Source organism: Anopheles funestus, chromosome 2RL, assembly GCF_943734845.2.
Source record: "Anopheles funestus chromosome 2RL, idAnoFuneDA-416_04, whole genome shotgun sequence".
NCBI lineage: Eukaryota > Metazoa > Arthropoda > Insecta > Diptera > Culicidae > Anopheles > Anopheles funestus.
In genome coordinates, this window is record NC_064598.1 from 73,917,500 (window position 1) to 73,942,645 (window position 25,146).

At 43.3% G+C, this 25,146-nt stretch overlaps 2 protein-coding genes across 2 annotated transcripts in view; both read left to right on the top strand.

Moving 5' to 3' along the window:
* LOC125766620 (uncharacterized) overlaps positions 1-12,443 on the top strand; it is a 33,380-nt gene extending 20,937 nt beyond the window's left edge. Inside the window, exon 3 of the mRNA XM_049432814.1 lies at positions 12,178-12,443. Coding sequence (XP_049288771.1) covers positions 12,178-12,392 — 215 coding nt within the window. The 3' untranslated portion in view covers positions 12,393-12,443. The remainder of the gene's footprint in view (positions 1-12,177) is intronic.
* On the top strand, positions 12,439-23,228 carry LOC125774960 (paired box pox-neuro protein-like; the record flags this gene model as incomplete). Its single annotated transcript, XM_049445335.1, has 4 exons — positions 12,439-12,537; positions 18,622-18,814; positions 21,556-22,394; positions 22,476-23,228. Coding segments are annotated over 4 exons (1,515 nt in total), but the record flags the coding sequence as incomplete, so codon positions are not given.
* Positions 23,229-25,146: the final 1,918 nt, after the last annotated feature.

Consider the following 25,146-nt stretch of genomic DNA (forward strand, 5'->3'; position numbering starts at 1 on the left):
GTTGTGCATAATCCCAACATTGTCCTCTGGGAACCTTGCCGTACGCAAGCATCGTTTGACGGGTCGAGTTGATCGAATATCCATTGCGCTCAATCGCCAGTGAGTGCGTCGTGTGAGAGTGATTTCCCATCACTTTAAATTGGATGCCCCTTTTTGCAGGATGCTTGTGGTGCCCCCTCCCCCTGGGGGAGGGTGGTGGGGAACATTATTCATTCCGATAGAGCTCGCGATATAAATCAAGCGGCTGCCCGGGTGCTGCCAGTGTGCGCGTTGACTGGAAAGGATGGCGTTTTTGTTTCCCATCGCTTCGGTTGGTCAGATTTGTGCGTTCTCCTTTGGTGGGGCGGTTTTGTGTTTTTGCTACCATGCCGCACGTATCACGCGACAGTTTCTTTAGCGCACGACGACCGAACCGCAAGGACATCGTGGCCAAAGCGCAAATGATCTATGGTATCTTTCCGCGCGGTGACGATTGGATGATGAACGGAGGATCGAACTTTTTCGCTGTAGTGTGATCGTTTGCCAGTTTTCCTGCGGTGCTGCAGTTTGCTTGTCAGGTTTTCACGCGTACAAGTCCCAGTGACGATGGAGTGACGATGGTGTGTATCTGGTGTGCTACGGTCTCTTCATTCACTCGGCGATCGGTTTTTCTTTTACCTACCTTTGACAATTAATTGACTGAGAGAATAGATTTATGCAATCGTCTTCGGGGCGAGCGAGAAAATGACGAATGACGGAACACACTCTGGGCGAACAGAACACGGCCACGGACAGGGTCACTTCAAACCGATCGCTTAGTGTGTCGTGTTGTTTCGCAGCATCTTGCCGAGGGTAGGAAAAACATACACACCCATCAAATGATATGGTACCGGTGTGGTTTTGTCAGTTTATGTCCAGCGGTGATTGAAGTGGAATTAATTCATTCTCCAACACTTTGCCGTCCGGAACGGTTACCGGTACAGTTCTCGCGAGTGTTCCGTGTGCGTTTTCGTAAGCCTTGAATGAGTACGGTGAAGCATCCGGTTGCTGGATGCTGCACCGGTGAATTAATTGGCCCGCAACACGTACTAACGAACTCCAGAAGTCGTCGGTAGTCGTCGATCGTTAAGTACACAGTTTTGGGAGCAGACGCCTACAAAACGCGCAACCACGTGGAAGCTTCTGTAGCGTTACGTTTCTAAAACGCTTGTACCATGATTTATGCTCCATTCGCGGGTCGCGCTCGGTACTGAGCACCGTGCCATGCCGTGGCGTGTAGGAAATCGCTACACGGATTGAGTTTCAATGCAGCGTGCACAAACAAACAAAAAAAACTCACCATTTTACACTTTTTATATCATCCAGCAAATGGACTAACGTATAGTTTTATTCATTTCGACCTGCTTCAACTAACTACGCACTTGTTTTACTGCTTCATTTGCCACATCACCAGGGAACCGGCGGTGAAACAGATCGCCGTTCCGATGCATGGAGAAACTTCCTCGGTTCACGGTTTCGGTCGTACGCCGTCCGTTGGTCGGTGCAAAGTGATGTTTTCAGGTGTTGTTACCATTTTATTTTCCTAATTAAGACGAACCGCTTGCCTTGTTCGTTGGTAAGTGCGTACGTCTGCATGTTTGGGAGCAAAAGGTTTTTTTTGGGCCAAAGCCTGGAGCACGGATTAAGGGTCGATGGAGCCGCCCCGAAGGCTTTGGTTTCGTTTGGGTTAGTTTTCCGGGAAAAGTGCGTCCAAGTGCGTGGTTACGCATACCGCAGTGGGAGTTATAGGTGGATGGGCTCACCGTTGCGGGTCATGTGGGTTGACAGACAAAACAGAAGCGGATCGTTAGTCGTACCGTGCGGGAACTAAAAGGCGAACCTTAATCACTTCCCGCGAAGCTGTAACTGTTCAACCGGTGTAATGGTGGCGTGTTTAGTGGGAAGGAAGTTACTGGTGGCTACCGCACGAATGATCGGGTTGTGTTGAAGATTACGGATAAAGGTTAGTTTTTTTTATTGAAGCTCCATTTCCGGTGCAAGCTGCGAAGAAGATTAATCGTATTTTGTAGCAGAAAACACCTAATTTGTAGAAAGCGTGTACGCGTGAGGTTAACTTTGCTGTATTGATTTTATTGTTTCCTTATAGTATATATATATGATACGAATGATTTTCAATTATTACATTTCCAATTGAACCCCAGTCATATCAACGGGATGGGAATATGATAACGACGCCGGTTTCACACAACAGGACCGTGTATCAAATCTTATCCGGACCGTCCCTCGGAGAAAGGATTGAGTATCCGGCTACGAGGTTAAATTAAGCAGCAAAGTCTAAAGCAAAAACAAATGATTATGATATGCTCTTAATGTCTGTTTCCTTTTAGCTGTTTGTGAGCAGATTTGACAATAAAAGTGCGATCTCGAAGCTAACAAATTGTGAAGATGAAGTGGAGTTTTGGAAACATGAGGATTGGAGTCAAACGGAATAATTGATAAATAACTTTCAAACAAGTCCAAGTCCAGAAATATCGATTGGCAATATTTACGCATGAAAAGTGCTATAAAAAAGTAAGAACTGAATACAAGAAATAGATTTCTCACAATAATGCAAAATAAAAACATACCCAAAGTCGGCAAAGTCATCGTCGAAGCGAAATATTTATCGGAGTTGTAAGTCCCGATGATGTAGATGGCAGTGAGTGTCATGTAGGATACCAAATTCCATCCGGGCCTTGATAATGCAGTACCGCAAAATAGAACTATTTCTGTTAGTATTATATTTTAAACTGCTTAAGATTGCCCAATTCCTCAATTTACTCATGTTCTGGAGAATATGCATATGAAGGATATAGAGTATCAATTAGTAACTTTTTTCACATTTACGTTTTTCACATCGTTGAATGATACTTTATGGAAAATTCTACACAAGCCATGCATTCCATGTTTTGTATCATCCCTTCTTGCTCGTGTTTCGATCAATATTTTGATCAATAGCTATTTTCAGACTACTACACTTCAGTCAACTAGTTCTTGGAGTTGATTAGTTCTAGGAGTTCTAGGTACAAATTGTAACAAAAATAGATAGATTGATAGATGGAAAACAATTTGAATGAAAACTAAGTGAAACTTTCTTGTTTTACCTAATAAAAGATGTTGATTATTGACCTTTAGACATCAAATCAATAATAGTTCCAGTTCATTTTCAGACTTAATAAGTCAATGTTTGTTTTAACAAGATACAGCAATTGCAATTATTTAACACAACAACCATTGCAATTTGGTCTAATGAAGTTCCAATAGCTGTTCATTAGGACTGAATAAACCTTTCTAATCATAATGATTTTACGATAAATAATTGATCATTTTCTTCAATGTTCAGGATTGTACCGAAAAATTACCCTTATCCCGATGAATCGGATGTCAAAAATGATTCCCAAAAAAAATTTGGCACGGTGCCCACTTGCAACAGTGTGTCGTTGGAAGCGTACGAGTTACAGTTTGTGATTAGATTCAATCGAGGCAGATGCATCCGTTGGACACCCGTCTTTACAACGTGTGTCCTCTAATGCACTCTAATGCACAGACGATACAACTTCAACCTCATCGACACAGGCGACGGAGTTGTGTTTTTTTGTGTGGGAAATATAATCAAAATAATTGATTGCTGTTTGACGTAACTGATCAAGTTTTGGCTCGATGGTCGAAGGAGACCGATGCCTCCGATACGGAACCGGCACGCTCTAATGCGGTTGTCTTTTGCGCCTGGCAGCGTAGTGGAAGGTTGCTGATTAGCGATGCACCGCATCGGTGACGGTGCATTTAGATGTCGGCTGCAGCGTTGCGCTTAGATAGCCGTAGATTTGCCATCCGCAAGGCATAGGGAGGCAGAAATTATAGCGTTTGTTTGCGTGTAATCGACGAACGAAACGTAGGATAATCATAGGTTCAGGTGGAGACGATCCCTCGAGGAAGGAGACCAAAAACAGGCTGCCGAGAGATTTTGACCGCGTTGGGGAAGGTTTTAGGATCTATAATGTCGTTGGTGTGGTGAGTGAAAAATAATAACTAAAATTGAAGGTGGCATCACGGTCATCGTGAGATGTTTTGAGGAATGTTTTTCCTCCGTGAGATAGATGCGTTGTGGTTAGTGCCAGAATTCAGACGGTTTAAATAAAATGGGAATTCTTGAGAAGAAGAATACATGTTGCATTTGTGTCTTGAATCAATTAGAACATATCAACCGATGGGAAACGACCGACCCCCGGCCCGTTCCGATTAAGGTAAGCTTCGTTCCAGATACTGATGTCTCTCCTTGGACCAGTTCGAGATTGGCCGTTCCCGTAAAAACGGCGCACCAGACGAATGATACCGTCCGTTTTAACGATCGTTGATGATTTCGGAACGTTTCAGCTTCTGAATTCTGCTGCCCGAAGGTCCGTCCATTTCCAACGGGGAAAAAAAGCCATTCAGCGGTGCCCTTTTTGCATGGTGCCCGCGTATGCAGATCGCCAACATTCAGCATCCTTTAATGGGTTCCCCCTAGAATCGCCGTATTTTAATTGCTCCGACGCTCTGCTTTGCGATCGCAGTTGTGAGACTAATTAAACCGCTAAATTCCGCCAATTTGGCAATGGCTGGCAATGGGTTTCGGTTGAATAAAAAAAAACAGGGGAAGATGAAAACCTTCTTCGCCACTACGGCGACGGTGGCGGCCTTCCCTTCGCTTACTGACATAAAGTCAGATCGCCCTTACGCAGAGACACTCGGCGGTTCGCGCAAATTTTGCGATCCTTCACAGTACAAAAAGCCGCCGCCCCGAATTCAGCATCCAGCAGCCAATCAGAAACGGATCGAACCGAGGCCAGCCAGGGCGAGGTGGCTGGGAATTGGGCAGGTTGTCGTAAAACTGGGTCCGCGGGCTCCTTCAATGCAGGCAAAGATTGAGATTTCGGGCGTCCCGAGCATAAGCGTATGCTGTGTTTGTTTTATTTAATTTCCCGTGCCCTTTTTTTCGCGGGCGTGCACACATCGGCACCGACCACCGGACATAAATTTATAATGGCAAGCGTAAAAGTTGTCTTCGCCTGGTGTAAAGTGGTGGACCGCGTGAGGCTTGGAAAGATGACAAACGGCTCGTCTCGCCGCAACCGGCAGCAAAACCGTATAAACACACGTTCCGAGGATCAGGTTTATGTTTGCTGCGCCGTAGCCGTGCGATGAAGATGGCGACTTCTGTGAGTGTAAGGGGCGCATGAAGAGTTTTTGTTGTTTTATTTTATGCTGTACCCTTTTGCCGACCGACACCGACGGGAACGGTAGTCCAGCCAAGGTGGACGGCGAACTCGTCAGTGGCCTCAACCGGTCGTCACTCCGCAGCAGCCTCGCGAGCTATAAACGGAGAGTTTTATATGAAATGAATGTTAATTTCTTGCCATTTTCAAACGAACTCACCTAGGCTAGCCACCGTTTTCGCCGGTGGCTGTGGCGGCGCCGTCCTTTCCACCACGTACGCAGTGGCGCTTTTGCGAGTGCCTCCGATCGTGTTTTGCGGCCACAGCGCGGCCATTAGCATCGCGCCATCTGCAACCATCCACGCCCGCCGATAAGCACGAACGCAGGTACTTGTCCGGGCGGCGGCGACGGCGGCCAGTTGCAGTTGACCATAATAATTAACCGGACCGATCTGATCGTGGTTGCGGCTCATCGCAGCGGGGCTGCCGTTACGATGGTTGACGACCGAAATGGTAGCGCAAATGGTGCTTTTGCACATTTGCGTAACGCATCAACGGTGTTTGATGTTCGGGATCGGCATTTCGATTGCATGTCGTTGAAATCGATCCCAACGTTAATCGCACGGCGAGGGATGATTCTAATTAGCATGGTTTTTTTTATCAAATGAAGTTAAATTCCCCACTTGGTATGTGTGGGGAATATGCAAAAGATATTGTTTTAATCACTGCAAGATATTGCAAAGAAATCGAGGATGTTTCGTTTTAAAACCTTGCTAGATACATTCATTATTAATTTTAATCATTCCTTCTGTCGATATTTTATAAGTTCGTAGTTGAATTAATGTAGTTAATTATGAAGAAAATAATCTTTTTTGACTAGCCAAACGAACTAAGTAAAATCGAATTAAAGCGTAATATTCACTCACAGAAAGTCATATGGTGGGATCAGAAGGATGTCGTATATTATGAGATGCTTCTGAGACAGGATCCACTTGTTTCGATGAATACGCTTCTCTTTCGTCGAAGAAAATCACAAATTATTGAACCAATTTTTTTAATTTATTTTATTGAATGTTCAATCTTATTCTAAAAAATCCACAACTTTTTGTGGATTTCTTAATACGAACAGAAAGTGGGAAAAGCGTTTGGTAGATATTTGAATGAAAATTATGTAACAATTTATTCACATTTCATTTCGGGAAAAAAGTGTAAGTTTGCTTGTACATCTAATGTTTAAAATCGTGTCAGACTATTAAAAATAGATGCCTGTGATGGAGTTTAGTACATAATTTAAGTAATTTAATTTAAAAAAATCTTCCTCTCATATTGTATATTAATATTTAGGAACTAGACACTTGAGTTTCCTGTTCCTATCAGGTCCTTCTCGCTATCATGATTCAAATTTTAAATTAAATTCTTGCTGATTCTGGGTATGGAAACTCCAGCCCTATGGAGCTAGTTTTGAACTAAAAACGCGTTCTTGTCGTTGAATCATGTGTTATAGAATAAGTAATAAAACAGTTTATAATCGTTGAATATTTCATGTCACATTTGGCATAGCTCGTCTAACAGCAAAACGTCCTACTTTGTCTTGCAAAGTGCATTCTTTGCATAGCTTCACAACGAAAGCCAGCGAATCTGCGCTCCGTGCGAACTGCAGTTGCAACTCATTCAAGTCGCGGTATGCAGCCGGGTTTGAAATGGGCAATCATTTGGCGTTTTGGAATTGGCACCAAATAGAGCAAATTATAAAGGGGGAGAAGAAAAATAAAACACAGAAATATATAACAAAAAAACAATCAGTTCCATCTTTCGAACGGTTCCACCAACACCGCAAAACGCGCGACAGATTGACCAGTTCATCGCCATTCCGTTTCCGTTCCACACCGTTCGCATACCATTCATTCATACGCCTGGTGCCACCGTTTTTGGGGTTTGGAGGATGTGTGTGGGGAGTTTTGTTTTTTTTTTTTGGGGGGTACTTTAAATTATTTCCTAAATGAGCATAGCGTTCATCTTCGGTGCAGCCTCCACCCATCGGCGAGCGTAAGTGTACCGGCGGCAAGACCTGCCGGCACCTGCACATGGCACCGTGCATTCCTTTTGCAGGATCCGATCGAAAAACGGGCCCCCGTAATGAAGCCATATCAGGCGGTTTCGGTCGGTATGTTTGCTTTCCGAACACACCGGTTCCCGGGGTACACACACACACACACACACACGCACGCAATCGTACCGTACGGATGGACATGGGTGGACGGTGCCATGTCGTCGATATTAAAAAGCATAAACATATTTCCCGGTTTCCGTTCCGTCTCGGTACGACGAAGGGAGGAAGGAATGGCCAGCAAAACCATGGGAAGGGATGTGAGGGATCCATTCCAACTAGGGAACTGACTGGGGCAGGCGGCGTAAGCAAGACATCATAATTATATCCCATCAATCAATTCGCACACCACATATTTCACCTTGTGACGGTATTTTGTTGCGCCTCGTAACGGCATCGCATCGTTTTATGATTGGGAGTTTTTGAGGCCGTCGCATGAAAATGTGTCATTACACTGATTTCCACACAATCTTCCGATCCGCTCCGGGTGCGCATTGATTGTTTAATTTTTAATAAAAAAGAAAGCGAACAAACATTTTCTTTTTTTTGTCCACAAGATATCCTTAGCGGTGAGCTTTAGCAAGTGATTAGCTTCGTCCATGGTTGATCTTTAAAATCTCAGTCTCGTTCCGAATTCACTTCGTACGCAGCTGGTGATCGTAAACTACTCAGCATGGGTCGATCGTGGTCCGAATTGCTACAATCGTATGTCTTCCTTGCTGTTTTTTGTTTGGCTCAGAACAATTTCTTCATCTTCGTTTAAAACCTTGCAACAAAACTGCAACCAGAAACGCATCGATGGCGATCACGGTTCGATCCTGCTCATTATCGATGCTGTCGCATCGGGTTTTGTGCGTATGAGAGCAGCATTGTAGCAGTGGATGGTTAAATTTTTATCACGCTTCACGATCACCGCGCCAATGATACGTGCATCGGACGGGGTTGTTTCCCGTCTCCCAGTTGCGATTTGATGGACAGACTCGGGAGCACACTGAGGTTGGCATACGGAGGAGGGCTTTGTTTTTTGTTGTACATTTCGATGTTGTTCCGAGAGGTTAAGTTTTTCGCCTCTTCACACGTATCGATATGATTTTATGCTTCCAGTAGGTTGCGTTTTGCGACGGTTATGGTTTATATCATGTTTAATTCATACCCTTTGCGACACTCAGCCTCCGTTCGACAACTGGTCGAAGTGGTCGGATTCGGTGGAAGGATTTGAAGCCTGGAAGGAATTTCCAATGAACGTTGTGTAGACAAAAACCAAACTAAAACGGATGGAAGTACGGTGTGTCGAGGTGTGTTTGCATGCATGAAGATGTTTTTTTTCGTTGCGAATCGGAATACATTTTTAAGCAGATTCGTAACTCCCCAAGATGTCATGCCAGATCTGACTGAAGAGAGGTGAAAATCTTGACACCAAGGCTTGGGCTTTATCAGATACATCGGAATGATGTTTGTTTTACTTCGTATAAGTGCACCGAAATGAATTCTTCGCCCAGTGTTTGATTAACGTGAAAAGAAATCGTTTGTTTGAAATAGGGTAGACGAAATCATCATTAGAATAGAAATGGAATAGCTTCAATGCACGACATGTTTAGGATCTTCTGCATCATTTGCATGCAAATGCTCACGTGTTTAAGAATTTGATGGAACAGCTGAACATTCCATACACTGTGGAAGATTCCATTCTTTTCCCTCTTTTCTAAACTTCTAAATCAACCAATGTCCGAAATGCGTTTAGTTCAATTTTTTGGTAAATGTTTCTTACTTTGCATAAACATAACCGACGGGTGTGTTCGAAGGTCCGAATTTGTCGTATCAATATTTGATTTATGCTGGTGGCGACCACACCGACCCATACATTTGCAGCACATCTTCACGTTTCTTAGTGTAGTGTCATTAGTTAGTAGCCTTCGGGAGTTGCGTTCCCAAAACGGAATCAAACTCAAGGCGCGATCGGTTTCGTAATTGTCTGGTGCGATCAGTAAGTATGCAATTCGTCGCTTTTACTGAGCATCCCTCAAATTATGCGTCTGTCGCTCGGTGTAATCAAAGATGGGAATGGCCGGCCAGACACCGGAAAGCAGAAATGCACGCACGATGCGAGACACTTTGGCACAGAAACCTACATCCTTCGAGCTGCTTACAGCTCCATATCGCGTTGCGTTTCTGAAGGTCGAAATTGGGAACTTTGGCTTCCAGCAATTCTCGCTGACAAGATTTACACCTCAGCTGCTTGCAGCAGGAATCCTCCAGATGAAGTATTACCTTTCCAGCGAGAGCAAGTGTGTGTGTTGTGTAAGTGAGCCTGAACATGTAATTACAATGCATTACGAAGTCGCGTGCCTCTCATTTGTTCGGTTTGGATACGTAAAGATGACGCCCTACATGAGGTGTGGTTGGTTGGAAAGAGGAAAAGGTAAACACACAGACATATTTCAAGCAGCAAGAGCACGTTATGTGCGATGATAAATTGTTCTGCACACTTGATAACCACCGACGGTAAAATTACGGAACATGATCAATGCAAAAACCGTCGGAATGAAAGCTTGGGTACTGCAACTTCATTCGTAAAATTTGTTGGTATTTTAATGTGTAAGCACACTTTAAGAAAGGGATACTGTTTGTATGTGCCTATCTCTAATTCATACACTTTACTACCAGGTGCTTGCTGGCAATTGCTGTAGCATTTCACAGGGTGTGAAAAAGACAGGCCTACGAGCAAGATTCCACCTGGTAGGATCCTGCCAGGCAGTTGGTTTGGCATTCCTTAATGTGTCAGTGCGCCAGTGCCAACAGCTCAGCCTGATGATACCGATGTTTCCAGCGCATCCTTACCGCGCTGCCTCACTTCTAACCCAATTTCGGTTTGATTGAAGTAAATGCACTTTGATGGGAGGTTAGCAATTTTGTCATTAGCTTTCGTGCAGGTGTGTGTCTGTTGCGCTTTGGGGTGTGTTTTGCTTTTTTTTTGCTGTACATTCCTTTCTGATGAATGATTTTGTTCACTGGTGCAACTGCAGCGGTTGGAAGTGAACGTGACGGTGACCGATCAGAACGAGGCACGTGGCCGAAGGATGACTTTAATTATTGCAAAGCCTATAATTAGGTTAATGTGAGCTGATGGGTTTAAGGCAGGAGATAGGGCGCAATGTTTACGGCAATGGTATGCATTATGATATGTCCCATGTTGGGTAGGACCTTCATTTACAGTGTGAGTTACAATGTAAATAGTAGAAAGATTTAAAATTAATTCCAATTGTAACCATTGCAGTGAAGTATCTGGTATTGGTGAGCTTCATAACTCCAGAAAAAAAGAATATTTTAAATCCCAAAAAACTTATTTGTTATTTATATTCTATAGCGTAACATTCAAAGGAGCAATTAGTCCTTAATTTCTGTGTATATAAAGTTTTCTAAATACAAAAATTATTCGACTCCCTGAGGATTAGCCTTCGCTACATGTGGACGATGTAAACGTAGGCAATGACATATTTTTGAGGAGTTCTTTGGACAAAACTTCTCTTAAGTTGCATTCTCTTAAGAGTGCATTCTCTTAACTCATTTAACCCAATTTATCGAATCTCTGATTTATTGAGAGAGCTGACTATTTGAAGTCGAACGTTTATCTTCAGATCTCAAACCAGTCTTCTCTGAGAATAAAGAAACTTCACAGGATATCTTCTGTTGACGGCAACTATTTCTGATATCCACTCCGTTCTTTCAATATGCACTCCAAGAAAAACTTCACAGTGAAAACCTTTTTTGCTGATGGACAATCACTGTAGGATCCCCTTCGAGAATTTGAATTCGAAGACGTCCATTTCGTTTATCAAGAGTTTCTGTCAGTCTTTCTTGCTGATGTTCTGCTAATCGAATAAGCTCCAATATCCTAACAATGTCCATCATCTTAGATGTCTAGTTTTATATAAACTCATGGTAAAAAATCATGTTTAAGTACGTTGTAATTAAGAAATAGAGCAAAATCGTTAATAAATTTGTAGTTATTAACCCTTAAAATGATCGTATTCTAGAATTAGGACACATCCTTTCGAAGTAACCAACTAACTCAACAAGAAATTGGTGTTCAAATCATTTAGTATTCCCAAGTGGTAGTCTTTACTTAAAATTCTTAAACCTTTGGAATATAAAGAGTTTCGTTTTGAGCGCGTTCTCCACGATTTGGAACATTTAACAGCCCGAAAAACCTGCCCGATGACATTCCACTACCCGTTATCTCGTCACAGTGGATCATTCCGTGGGAGCAGCAGCAGCAGAACGAAACACATTGCGACAAATTCCATCCGTCGGAGCATTTCATAACGCAATTATATTTATGACAAACGCACCGATGAAACACGGACGCACGTGAAAATTGCCATTCCGAGGATCGGCCTTTGCGGTGCAAATTTGTGCTCATTACCGGGTGCTTGTTTTGCGTGAAATTTTGTGGTGTGAAACTTTCGAAGCCCGTAGAACGCCCGGACGCTTCGGATTGCATAGCGGTTTAATTGGACCCCCGTACACGTGTTCAATTTTCCTCACCCCGCGACTTGTAAATGCCGAACCGAAACCAAATTCCTAACCGGCACATTCGAGGTTGAAATGGATTGTTTGTTTTTTTTTAGGGGTTTTACACCGAAACTTGCTATTTTTGTAACCTTGCGTGTATTTAGCTCTTACTATCTGTGTTTTGAGGGTAAGAAATCGATCGATTGATATCAGCCGCATCAGTAGAGTTGCTTTTAAGGCTTCCGTTTTTCACTGTCCGTATCTTGAGTTATTTTCTTCCACAGGGGTGTAGTTTTCCGCTTGCACGTGATACTTTACTTTATCTATCTCTCCTTTTATGTGCAGGCCAAGCGGGTGTCAACCAGCTGGGAGGAGTCTTCGTCAATGGTCGACCTCTGCCGGACATTGTCCGACGGCGAATCGTCGAGCTGGCGTTGATGGGCGTTCGACCGTGCGACATTTCCCGGCAGCTTCTCGTGTCTCATGGTAAGTACGCCGGTTCCACAACTCACCGAAGCCATTTATCGAGGCCACTTGCCATCACCCTAGAAGAAAGCTAATTAAATCGATAGATTAACCATTGCTCGTTTGGTTTCCGTTCCGATTGGTACCATTTTTCCCGCAGGATGTGTATCGAAAATTTTGACCCGCTTCTACGAAACAGGATCGATACGGCCCGGTTCGATCGGTGGCAGTAAAACAAAGGTAAGAACCACTAAGCAAACGGTGCAAAAGAAACCATACGAAGGGTGAGCTATCGGAAATGCGCCATCTTAATTATTCCTGCAACGCAACAAACAGGATCGATTCGTGTGTTCGTCCCGTTGGTTGGCAAAGGGCTGCCTCCACTAATGAACTGTGAAGGAAATTCTCCTTGGTGGTAGGCTGCACTGTGGTACTGCCAGTAAAACGGACACACTTACACTTCCGACTACTTTGTGGTAGATCCTTTTGCGGTGGGAATAAGCAAAGTTGTAACAGGGAGAACACTTCGCCGGTGGCGTCATGCACGAACAGAAACAGGGGAACCGAACAAAATGGATTCCTTTCCAGCCATCCTTCCGGTCACTGGAGGAACAAACAAAAAAAACACTTTTCCGACGGGTCAGCCAGGACGCTCGGAAAAAAGGACTAATTGCGTGTCGTAAACAACTTGGTGTTTCTCTCTTCCCCCATAGTCTCCAACTCCCATTCAACACCCTGCCGCGTGTGTTTCCGGCACGTTTTTAGCACCGATCCGTGTAGAGGACGTCGCTTTTTTGTTGTTGTTATTGGAATGAGTGTTGTACCAAAGTTATGGAACCCAAATTGAAAGCCCGATCGGAAAGAAGAGATAGAGCCCCCACCCGGGGGGCAACGGGGTCTTCGAATCGAATAAAGGATAATTATTTATAATGTGAACCAATGTGTCACTGTCATGTTGCGTACCGTTGGGTGCAGGATCGGGTTCTGTGACGATAGGTGGGTCCGTGAAGCGGTGAGAATTCTCCATTTTTAAAACCAGGGTTAAAGTGCACCGGTGGCATGACCGTTGGAAAAGATCGCCATTATAGTGGCACGCTTGGACCATCGCTTACTGGGTCTATCAAGATGTAGCCGATGTCCACATGTGGGTGATAGATTCCCTGAGCTGCAGTGTGATGAAATATGTAATAGAGTATTTAAAGTAAGTTTTATGACATCTTGATAAACATTTTATTCATCGTTTATTCGTGTAGAATAACACGATCGTTTTGTGAATCATTTAATGGATTGTAATTATTCTTTATGGCACAATATTTTGTCATTATGTACTGAAATATTTATTAGAATTTAGTTTTTTTTATAGTAAGGGTAATAACTGTTACAGCAAATGGTTATGATGCTTTAAAAGAAGAGAGTTTTTTAGGATCTTCACTTTTATGTTGCCTCTTTATGCGCCTTTGTAGTTCTAAAAAGAATTACGTGGAGTACTGATAATAATTAAACAGAACATATTTAGCTTTATTGCTGCGAAGGATTGTTTTGCACTGTTACGATTCATAGCTGACAAAACCAGTTGACAAAAAAAAGGATCCTCTAACGAGATGTTTTTCATCTGGCTGCGTGCTACCGGAAATATTGCTCCACTTATCACCCCCCCAACTCGTATCAACGCTTTTGGTTCCGTGTTTGCACGGCACTATGATACGATTTGGTGCACCCCTGAACGGACGAATTGACATCGTTACACACACACTCCCCTCGAGTTTGGGAAATTGGTTGTCGTGCGCCACCGGTGGAAGGGTTTGATTGATGATTAGGGTAATAATGTTGACATGAATCTAAATATCCGAAAATTATTCCACACGCTACCGTGTGGATGGATGTGAGTTGTTAGAAAATCTTCCAATATTTTTCGATTAATTGTTATGATATTAATTGTTTGATCGACGAAAAATAAATCATTGGACAGCCTGCGTTGGATCGATGATCTTGCTGTCTAGATGTTCCAGCTCACCAACCATTACGCGTTCCACCTTAACGATGTGATTTGTTTGACCTCCTGCAGGCATGCATCCGACTGATAATGGAGTTTGTTTATCACATTCGACTAAAACACCCCTCAACCCCCGGTGGAGAGATGATCACCGTTGAACGTGGGAAAAGTGTCACATTTTCCCAGCAAGTACACCACATAATGAACTTCGTTTCGGGTTGATAGGTGGCCATGGACAGTAATTATAAATCACCGGAAAAGTAATCATTCATTTTTTCGGGCTTTTACGACAAAGTACTTTGCGCCAGCAAACACTGTTCTCCCAGCACGCTTATCGCAACACCTCCGTTTGCATCGGAAGCGGGAAATAATTAAACGGTAATGATAATTGGATGTGCTTTTTGGGGGTTTTCATGTTTTTTTTTTTTTGGGTATGGTCGCGATGCAACCGAATCAAAGTGTTGATGTGTGTTGTGAATCGTTGTTCTGTCCACAGCTGCATTTTGGGGCGGTTTAATTTATGCTAATGCTATGGTTATGTTTTGTTTCTTTCGCCTGGCTTTGATGGTTTGGTGTCTGGGAGAAAACATCGTCCGGTTGTGTCGTCCTCGGGGCGATGCTGTTGCCACGCCGGTGGTCGTACGATGTCATGTTCACACCATCGTACTTTGAAAGTCAAAAACTAAAACGGGAAAAAAGTCCCAACAAAGAGGAAACAAAACGGAACCTACTACCCGCGATCCTCACAGAACTGACGACAGCCGGCTCCGGGCGGTCAATTTTCTCTTGTCTCTCTTTCCTCTGTGGTGATGATTTCGGACCGATAAGCGTTCACTCATAAAATTCAATTTAAATTTACTAAATCGCACTACAGCATCCAGCACGGACCACACGGTAGCACTGTCCGGTGTGGCACAGACAAATCCCTTACGGGGGCCGTATCCCGAGCCGACCGATGGTATCGCCGACCCAGGAGCATGTTGTATGATTTATGGTGGTGCGCTGTAGCATACCGTTTACATGTTCCATTTCTGGTTTTTGTTCGGGTTGTTCGAAACGGGCGTGGGGGGACCGCGCATGGAAGCACGATTTTCTCATCGGATTCGGTCGCTGCTTGTAGAAAGGGACAGGCGCAGTGACATCGCACCAGCATCCACAGTGGGTTGTGCTCGCGAGTTTCTTCGTGGGGAGTTTGCGATCTTGTTGGTTTCTTTTTGTTATCTTGCACAATAGCATAACTCCTCCTTTTTTCTTAAGGAGTTTGAGCTGGAGCTATCGATCCAGGCTGAATGAAGTTATTGAAGTTTGACTTTTATTTCGATTCGAGGGAATATTTTTGTATTGTTTTCTGTACTTTGAAGATATGAGAATACTAATTTTTATTGTTTTTAATTTATGAGAAAAACTTTTCAATTTTGAGTTTTTTACAAGTTCCTTGTTTCATTACCATATTTTGATGGAGAAATATATCGTCTAAGTGTCCAAATTTGCATATGTTAAGCTTTTAGTTCCAGTGGATCATTTGTAAATTTTGTTGAAATTGAAGCAGAAGTAGCTTTTCCACTGAATTTTGAATTTACTGTAATCTCATCTGATCTGTGTGTTTTTTTTAAATAAAAATAAGTCCTGTTCCGATATTTATCCAGGAAATCGAGTGTATTTTTAAATGCCAACATTAAGATTGTGTAATTAATTCAAGTTGATAACTAAACTTCATTATCATTTCATAATCAGAACAGATTCTTCTAAATAGAAATGCTTTTTACATAATAAATATAAAGTATCGTTCGTTTGATCGAACCATTAGATTTTATAGAATAAAATGCCATTTCTCCATACAATTGCCCAACAAGTCCATTTTTTCTCTCTCATCGGTTAGGTGCACTAATGAATTCAGTGTAATTCTGTCTGACTGTCTCGTGTCGCGATGCTGTTTCGGACAAAAATCATAGCTTACATTGATGCTGATCGCTATTGATAACATCGTAACCAGTGGTTGCCGATTATGGTTTGCCATAACAAATCATATACTATCATCGCCGCTCCATGCCGTGCAATATAATGATCACGGCGCGCCTCAGCCATAAACGGTCCGGCCAGCTGGTCCGGTCGATCAGCTGCACGAATCTCACGCCAAAACCGCTGAAGGTGTTAATAATCTTGTAAAATATGCATAGACTCGAACCATCCGTACGATGATTGTGGCGCTCCGATAGCCCGAGCGCGCAATAGTAATCATAAAATAATTTTCACTGTTTTCCGACAAATCTTTGCATTCTTCGTGGTGCAAAGTCGAGTTTCGATTTGTCGGCGTCACGATGCGATGGTAGAACATTACAAAATATGCATGCAAACACACACACACACACCTGTGCCACGGGAATCGGTAAACGGACGTGTCGATTATTTTATTTTACGACATCAAATCGCGTCAAGGTGAACCAACGCTAAGATAGGGATATTGGGTGGTAACTTTGGCCAGGAATGACCCTGATCGAATGGTCCGATCGATTGCAATCGAATAGAACGGCACATTCTGCATTCCCAGACACTCGAAAGGGCCCAGTACGGGTTTTGCTGTGGTGCGATTGGCAAGCTTGTACAAGGGTGGTGCAATAAAACAGGACGAAGGTAACACTAGCCCGAATGGACCGAACGGATTGATGAAACAATGAGATTGCAATTAAAATTATTGCCACTCTACATTTGCATACACCGGTATGTTGCAATTCAGCTCAATTAATCGTCCACTTGATGCGGAGTGACCGCGCTAACTGCGCTGTTAAAGTTATGTTTTGCAAGTAGTTAACCTTATGCAATCAAAACTTATGTAGTATTGAGAAGTGTGTATACTAATTGTAATGGGACGGTACCACTTTATACAATCACCTTTTGGAGCACTCTCGGTGGTGTGGTATACTGTGTATCGTATCACAAAAAAATCAATAAACTATTCAAAAAGGGAATAGAGTAGAATCAAGTTTTGTTTTTTCTTAACGATTATTTCCTGAATACATTCAAGGATTTGAATTGAGGATTTGAATGAAAGTTGAAAATGTTCGCTTATCTCCATGGCTAAGCACCTTCGGAAATAATGCTTAAAGAACGCTATGTCCTGAACTCCCTTTGGAAAAACGATTCCTTATCAACACCCACCAGGTATTTCCGATTCCGTTCGACGGGCTATTTTTAGGCATTTTTGATAACGATTAAAAGCCCTGTTCCGGTATTGGAACAGTCGTTACGTTCCTGAAAGTCGGAACGATTGGCGTAAAAATTACAGTTCATCCATGAAATTTTCCTTTTAAACTCATTGAAGGAAAAAGGGTAGTAAGTGGGTTTCTAGATCACGATCACATTTTCTGAAGAGTTTTTTTTTTTCTTTAAAAGGTTTCAAAAGAAGGGTTTGTTGAGGTTTACTAATTTATCAACGGCGTAAACCTTGACGTTCTAATCAACTCCATCAAGAAGTAAAGTTCTCCTTTTCCTAGTGCTTATTGTTTCGGCTTGTTTCAATTTTCCCGACAATAAAGTTCGCTTCGCCCTTTTGCCAATCTCGTAAAACGGAGCGATTTATAACGTCCGGTCGGTTCGGAGCGAGCCGGGGTGTTTTTTGTTTTTTGGTCCGATGATGCATGGTAAGGTTTATCCCATCGTCGGATTATTTTCTTTTTGTTTTTGGAGGACTATAAATTCTTACCATCAGGTGGAACCCCCTGGCTGTAAACCACTGCTAGAAAATAAGCATTTGATGGTGGTTTTTTGTGTGTGTGTTTTTGTTTTGTTTTGAGTCCAAGCAAGTCCAAAACTCACCTTTTCGGCACGTAATAGCATTACAGGCGTAGATTTATAATTGAAGCTTATGATTGATGCGTTCACAGCAAAAAGACCGTCTCTGCCCGGGCAGTCACGACAAATTACTACCACAAATGCGACAAAGTACAATTTATTGGTGCAATTTTGCGGTCCACTACGATATGGTTGCTACATGCTTATGATTTACATAATGGAGTGCAAACTGCCGATGATTTCCCACCCTTTTACTTCCGTAACGTAGTTGCAGGAGTGTTTTGTTTTCGAGCGGACACTGATAAGGCGTTGAGGGAGCACAAATTTATGGTGGCAATATACTAAATGACCATACGCCGCCCATGATGCAACGACCACGGAATCGGGGAAGAATTCCGTGCAGCAAAATTCCGTGCTAGCGTTTATTACCGAACACACCGGTAATGCATGTAGCAATTTTCTACACCCTTAACTGGTTCCTATTACTAAAGAAGTCTTTTTTTACCCGTTTTCGCCTCTATTATTGCTTCTTTTTTTTACAGCAAGTGGCAACACCGACGGTGGTGAAGAAAATTCTACGCTTCAAGCAGGAAAATCCGGGCATGTTTGCATGGGAGATCCGGGATCAGCTGCTTTCCCAGCGGATATGTGACCCCAACACGATACCTTCGGTCAGCTCGGTGAATCGGATACTGCGGAACGGTGGCATGTGGACGGACGATATGACTTCGAACGGTAAGTACGGTTACGGTGTGAAGTTTGCATGTGTTACGACACAGGGATTGCGTTTCTTTGTGGTTGTTTTGTTGCCACCGGAAGGTGTGAAGTAGCCAATTTGTCGATCGATGGTGATTAGGAGGGGTGTAAAGGATACAATGTTTTGTTTTTGTAAATATGCTAAAAAGAATTCAATTACGATGCAAGAGAAACAAAGAAACTATTCTCAATAAATGCAAGTGCAATTCCTTACGTATTCCAAGGGAAAACTCATATGAATATGATGGATATCGGCTGTAATCTGAGCACTTCGTTTATCTACAATATTTCTAGCATTTTTGTTAGTAATAAGAGGATAACTATATAAACGATATTTGGAATCGAAGAGATCCGCATATTCAGGATGTTAAGGATGGAATAATCAGAGGCCATTTTAAAGGCGTTTCAAGAGCAAAAATTTCTTGATTCCCACGCTCTCATGTAAGGAGGAAATCAATTTGAACAATCTTCGAATATATCGCTTTACTGATCGTTGATTGATCGATAACCAAAAACATTTTCAAAAGCTCGTTTTTAACCATTCGCTCTCATTACAAATTTGTTCACTCCTGTCCTGCTGCTGTCTGCAGCAGTGAGTGAAAGCAAAACACTGATCGATCATTGACAGCCTGTTTGAAGTCCGAGCAAGCTTCAACAGCTTTGACAGCTTTTACTAATTTGTGGTGTGAAACCCATCACTTAATTTGCTCATTTACAGCCTTATCAGCCTTACCATCTTGCGATCGTAATTTTAACAACATTATCACACGACAAGTGCCTGCTGACCGCTGTGCCTTCATATTTGTGCAACCGGGCGTGTATGGCGTGTGAGCGCATAAAGCTGCAGTACATATCGAGATGACAAATTTGTTGACATTAAGAGGCACTATTAGCGGTGTATATGTTTGCAAGCGCACTTTTTTGTGGTTAATTAAATTTGCATAATTTATCCCGGACCCGGGTGTGTGTTCTCGCGCAAACCAAGAAGGGAACTGGACCGATGGGCTTGGGGATCTCTGTTAGTCATTTTTCAAAACAGTCCATTAACGCAGACATCATCATCATGATTGCAGACATGATCATGATGATCAGGCGCTTATTTCACTTAAGAAACGTTACTTACGGCACCCGAAAGGTGTCCTTACGCAGGCACACGCCATCACGAGGGAGAGAATGTGTATGCGCGCGTACATGGATCGTCGCAAGGGCCGCCGCAATTGATGTGTACTGTTTGCGTTCACTTACGCCCGAAGGGGAAAGCGTGCGCCCGTTTTCGCACGAGTCCTTTTCGGCGTGGGTATTTGTGGGTCTTCACGATGCAGTACGATAATGAGTACGTACGGAAAGTGCAGAGAATGTAATCATTCAATGAGCACACTTTTACCACATTTCCCCGTATTTGAGTCATGCGCCAGATGCACTTGCGTTGAGAATGAGCAAGGGGGAGTTGTGTCTTGCTCACGCTGGAGGGTTTTTGTTTTTCATCCTTTTGCTTTCAAATTGGTAGCGATCGTTGAGGATCGTTGCGCTGTTGCTGGTTGCTGGCTCGTCTTCAGCTGTACGGAACGAGTGCGCGATCACTGCTGGATGCAATTTGATAATTGCACTGCGATATGAACCGGTAATGAGAGACCTCTTGACAGACAATCCGTCAGTCGGTCAGTCTGATCACGGAGCAGTACATTAGGTTTCGTCCTGGTCGTGTTTCGATTGTAGATTGCGCACTTTATTAGGTCACTTAATCACTACTCGGAACCCGTTCTTGCTCCTGACCGTTCCTGACCGGCAACAGACCGATGCATTGTTCGGAAGTAAACTTCCTAATTGAGCCCTACCGATCGTACCGTTTGGCCGTTGTTTGGTTTATGAAGGGATCGTTTTAGGCGTGTTTCTTCATATTTCTTCTTTTCGACTTGTTTGTCTCGCATTTTCCGCACATCGGAACGGTGCTGAAAGGATCCTCAGCAAAACCAAACAGCTGTGGATGAAGGCCTACTCTGGCCTGTTCGGGTGCATTCGCTTTCAAGTGCGATGAGTGCGAAAAGAAGGCGCGGAATTCGGGTGTGCGCACACATATTCTTTCATCATGATTTTTATGCAAATGCCAGACACATCACATGCATCTCAAGGTGCCAGACGGAATGAATGGGCGGCTAGTACGGTAACCTATCGTTAGGCAAGGTGTGGAAATGGTGTGTGTGTGTCTTTGAGGTGTTGCTTTCGAGACAATTTTCGCTGTTTTTTTTTTTTGGAAGGATTTTTCGTTCGTTTTCTGCCATAGTGAGTGGGTTTAGATTTTGAGAAAAATCGAAAATTATATACCACGATAGATTGAGATCAAACGCCACTGGGTTTGGAAAGGTGTTTAAGGAAAGGGATGCATAACATATTTCAAGGTCAAGCTGGGATTAGTTTCTTTCGAGGATGAAACTGTTTTCTCATTTAAATATTTTTGCTTAAATGATCTGGTCATCAAGCGATTTGTTTTTCTAAATATTGTTAGGATAGTATCGGAATTTTAGATTAATATATTCCTTATCAATGGTAATCCCTGGAAACGTGAAGAGATGATGATGTGTCTTAAAATCTTCGCTGAATTCATTTCCAAAACAATAATTTTAATGCTCAATAATTCACAAAAAAAACCTTTAAAAAAGAAACATTTCAAATCAGTTGCAATTTAATCTGATGAATGTTTTTCTTTTGTTTCATGTTTGCAGAACAAATGCTTCGCGAGTCATCCCATTCGTCCGCCGCGTACATGCAGTCCAAAGCGATGTCATCTCACCCTCTGTACAGTCAAACGCTTGAACAGCATCAAGCCCTGCTCAACCAGTACCGCTACAGTATGGCCGGTGTTTCTCCCGATCACACTCCGAAACATCCCAGCATGTCCCACCACCACTCGCCGTACGGCTCACCACCGGGAGCACCGGGTCCGATCGTACAAAGGACGGCGGCTGTCAATATCATTCAGCACGAAAGTCTCCCACCGACCACCAAATCCACCGACCATCATCATCAGCAATCGTCTCCCCATCAAGCGCAACCTCTAACAGCGGGTCATCATCATCACCACGGCCTCGGTAAACCATCGCCCTCCGTCAGCATGCCCGACCTGAGCTCGCCGAAAGGGGCCGACTCCAAGAGTGAACCTTCGTCCTCCACCCGATCGACACCGACCAGTGGCACACCGGTGTCATCGATTGCACCCGCCACCGCTCAGATGCCATACCTTCCGAAACACTGGATCTGGAACACGAGCCTGTTCTACGCGGCGAACCGTGGAGTCGGACAGCACGCATCGGGTGCCGATCCTTCCGGTGCTACGTCAGCAGCAGCGGCGGCGGCTGCAGCAGCGGCAGCCGCAGCAGCAGCTGCTGCCTTTCCCCATGGATACTTCACGTACGGCAATCCTTTCGGAGGAGGTGCCGCGTTTCCGGGTCAAATTGAGCCAAGTTTGCGCAGTGACACGACTGCTTCGAATGCTTCATCGTCGCCGGTACAAATCACCGACGTCAACAGTGACGACTCGTCGGATAACCACGACGATTTAAGGGTGAGTTTGATAATCCTTACTAGCATGTTCAAAGACAAGCTAATATTCTAAACATGCTATTACTTTTGCCTAATATTACAGACATCCATTTCGAAGAAGCGCAATCCGTACTCCATTGAGGAGTTGTTGAAGAAGCCCGAGAGCAAGAAACAGAAGATTGACGATCGAGTTACCATTACCTGCGTGTCGGATCCTTCCGGCAAGCCACAGACCGATTCGCTGCTCGATGACAAATACCACTACCACTGCTCACCGTCCGTGTCACCGTCCAAGTCGTGTCCGTCACCTTCTGCCACGCCGGTGACTGCGGTGCGCTGTAAATCATCCAGCGACTACCGTTCGTCCTCATCGCCCCAGTCGATCGGGGAGGAATCGGAAGGCTGCAGTATCGTGTCGGCCGTCGTACGCTCCAAGCTGACCGATACCAATAGCGAAAATAGCATTAACATTGAAATTTGTGATTAACTTCTGCTCGACGGGAATAGAAGCGGCGTACTCTGTTAGGTGTAAGAAGGTTGTTGTAGAAGCAATGTTGTAAATACCACACAGTAGGGAAGACACAGAACACAAACCCAGTGTACTTTGGGTTGGGAGCTAGTAAAGATCCGTAGCAAAAAGTAGGAAGAGTTGTTAGAACGGGGCGATCAGATGAAAATGCAATTGTTTGTAGTGTAAGCTAATTTATTAACCAACGATTAGGTATTGATTGTTTTTTAGGGTTTAGTTATCTGTAAGATACCAGACACACATGCACAACACTCCATTTTCACACATTCACACCCGTCGAACGCTGTATCATTATTGTAATGTGTTTAGCAAAGCAATAAACTGATTGTGTCTCTAAGTGAAAAACAACTTCTGTTTGGTACTTTTACTTGTGTGCCGATGACGGTTTTAGCTTCATTGAATAAAAAAAGATCTCACCATGATTGAGGTTTGTATGAGGCTCTTTTCCACACCTTACGCCTTCATTGCTTTCATCTTATACTGCAGGAAACAGCGACGAATGTTTTCTCGATCGTCCATTATCCCTCAGAAGGCTGGGAAGATTGGATATCGATAGTATGAGTAAATCGGATAAATGGGAAACAATCTTTCAACTTTTTCAACCCATTTGAACAAGGATCTGACGTTCTAGCAGCTCTGACCACGGAACGGTTATGGTTCCCCAACTATTCATACATTTTTATTTCAAAAATATCTTACTCCGTCTCTAAACGCTTAGCAAATGTCGCGTTTGCGATTTATAAATTGATGTATTTTAATGCGAATTTGTTTAAATAAGTTTCTTTTCTCTCAAATATTTGCTGCATTGTTAATTAATTTATTACTGGTATGTTGAACTTCCTTCATAAATGTCGGTATAAACAACGCATTTGGCTTTTATGATGGAAAAATACAGTATAGCCCACTGCATACAGGAGTTCGATCTGTTTTGGAAGCTATGTCGGAATCGTAGTCATGATTACCTGAGTATTGATGGTACGGCGACGGTCATGAAATGAGAAAAAAGCCGGACAAGTTCGACTGTATGGTACTCGAATTTGCGGCTAATTGGAACTATCCGCCTTCTAATAATCGATGCCGATTGTATTTTGCCCGGTGTATGACACGGTGGGCAAAAACATCTTCGTTCACCTATTTATCTTGTTGCAATTTCTTTTGGCTACCGGAAAAATTATGACAAGATTTTCCAACGCCTAACACACAAGAAAACCAAACGAACAAATCTGTGATACTGTTAGCAGCATGCATTGTTTGTATTACAGGAGTTAACAGCATCCGGCGACAATCCGTTGATGGTCCATTGTTTTGAAACATCGTCACTGGGCTTAAAAAACTTCATCGACTTCAACGACTTCATCAAAACAATAAATTTTATTACTTATTTCTTATATTACGTGATGAGGCGCCCAAGGATGGCAAGACCAGAAAGCCGTTCGGCGCGAGAAGTAGAGGAGCAGATCGAGTTCAGGTGGAGTCGAACCTGTTGGAGGGACACGACACGCTACGATACGGAGGAAGAGGGTCAAACATTCACTATTTTTGCGTTGTATAGCAATTGAATCGGGAATGCACTACACCAGTAGACGTACAGCACGTACACCTAGAAAGATACAGAAGCGATCTTCGAGTGAGGAGTTACCGGAAAAACGACTACACGAGGATTACAACGTAGTTGTATTTCTACAAATTGATTCCAGAGTCAAAAATGTGGGGCAGAATATGTGTAATCCAAAAAATAGCAGCAACAGACACGATTTAAAAAAAACGTTTAAATTTAAAAATTTCAAAAAACTTTCGCCGCGAAAATTTGGCTGCGTACCGTATTCTTCCAGTACGCAGCCATCGAACGTTGTACGCAAGGTCGCATACACAGGTAGCAACCGTCGTTTTTCCAACAACAACAACGAAAATTGAAATTTTCGCCGAAATTTGAATTTTTCTCGCAAAAACCGTTAAAAAATCCGAATCCAGCGTGTGTGCGGGCGACTGTTTTGTTATTTAATCAGCCTTGGAACGCTAATAGGGAGATTTTTAAGGCACATGAACGCTTGCAAGGGTGAAAATAGCTCGAATAAGTTTGAAAAACTCCAAAATTGTATGATTTTCATCGATTTGGAGCGGTCATCGGTGGAATTCGTACCGCGATAGGCCAACGTTCCCAGTCTCTATAATGATTTTTCTTCAATGAAGCAGTGATACGTGATACCAATTGGCGTTAAAATGAAGTTACTTTTCACAGCCCTGG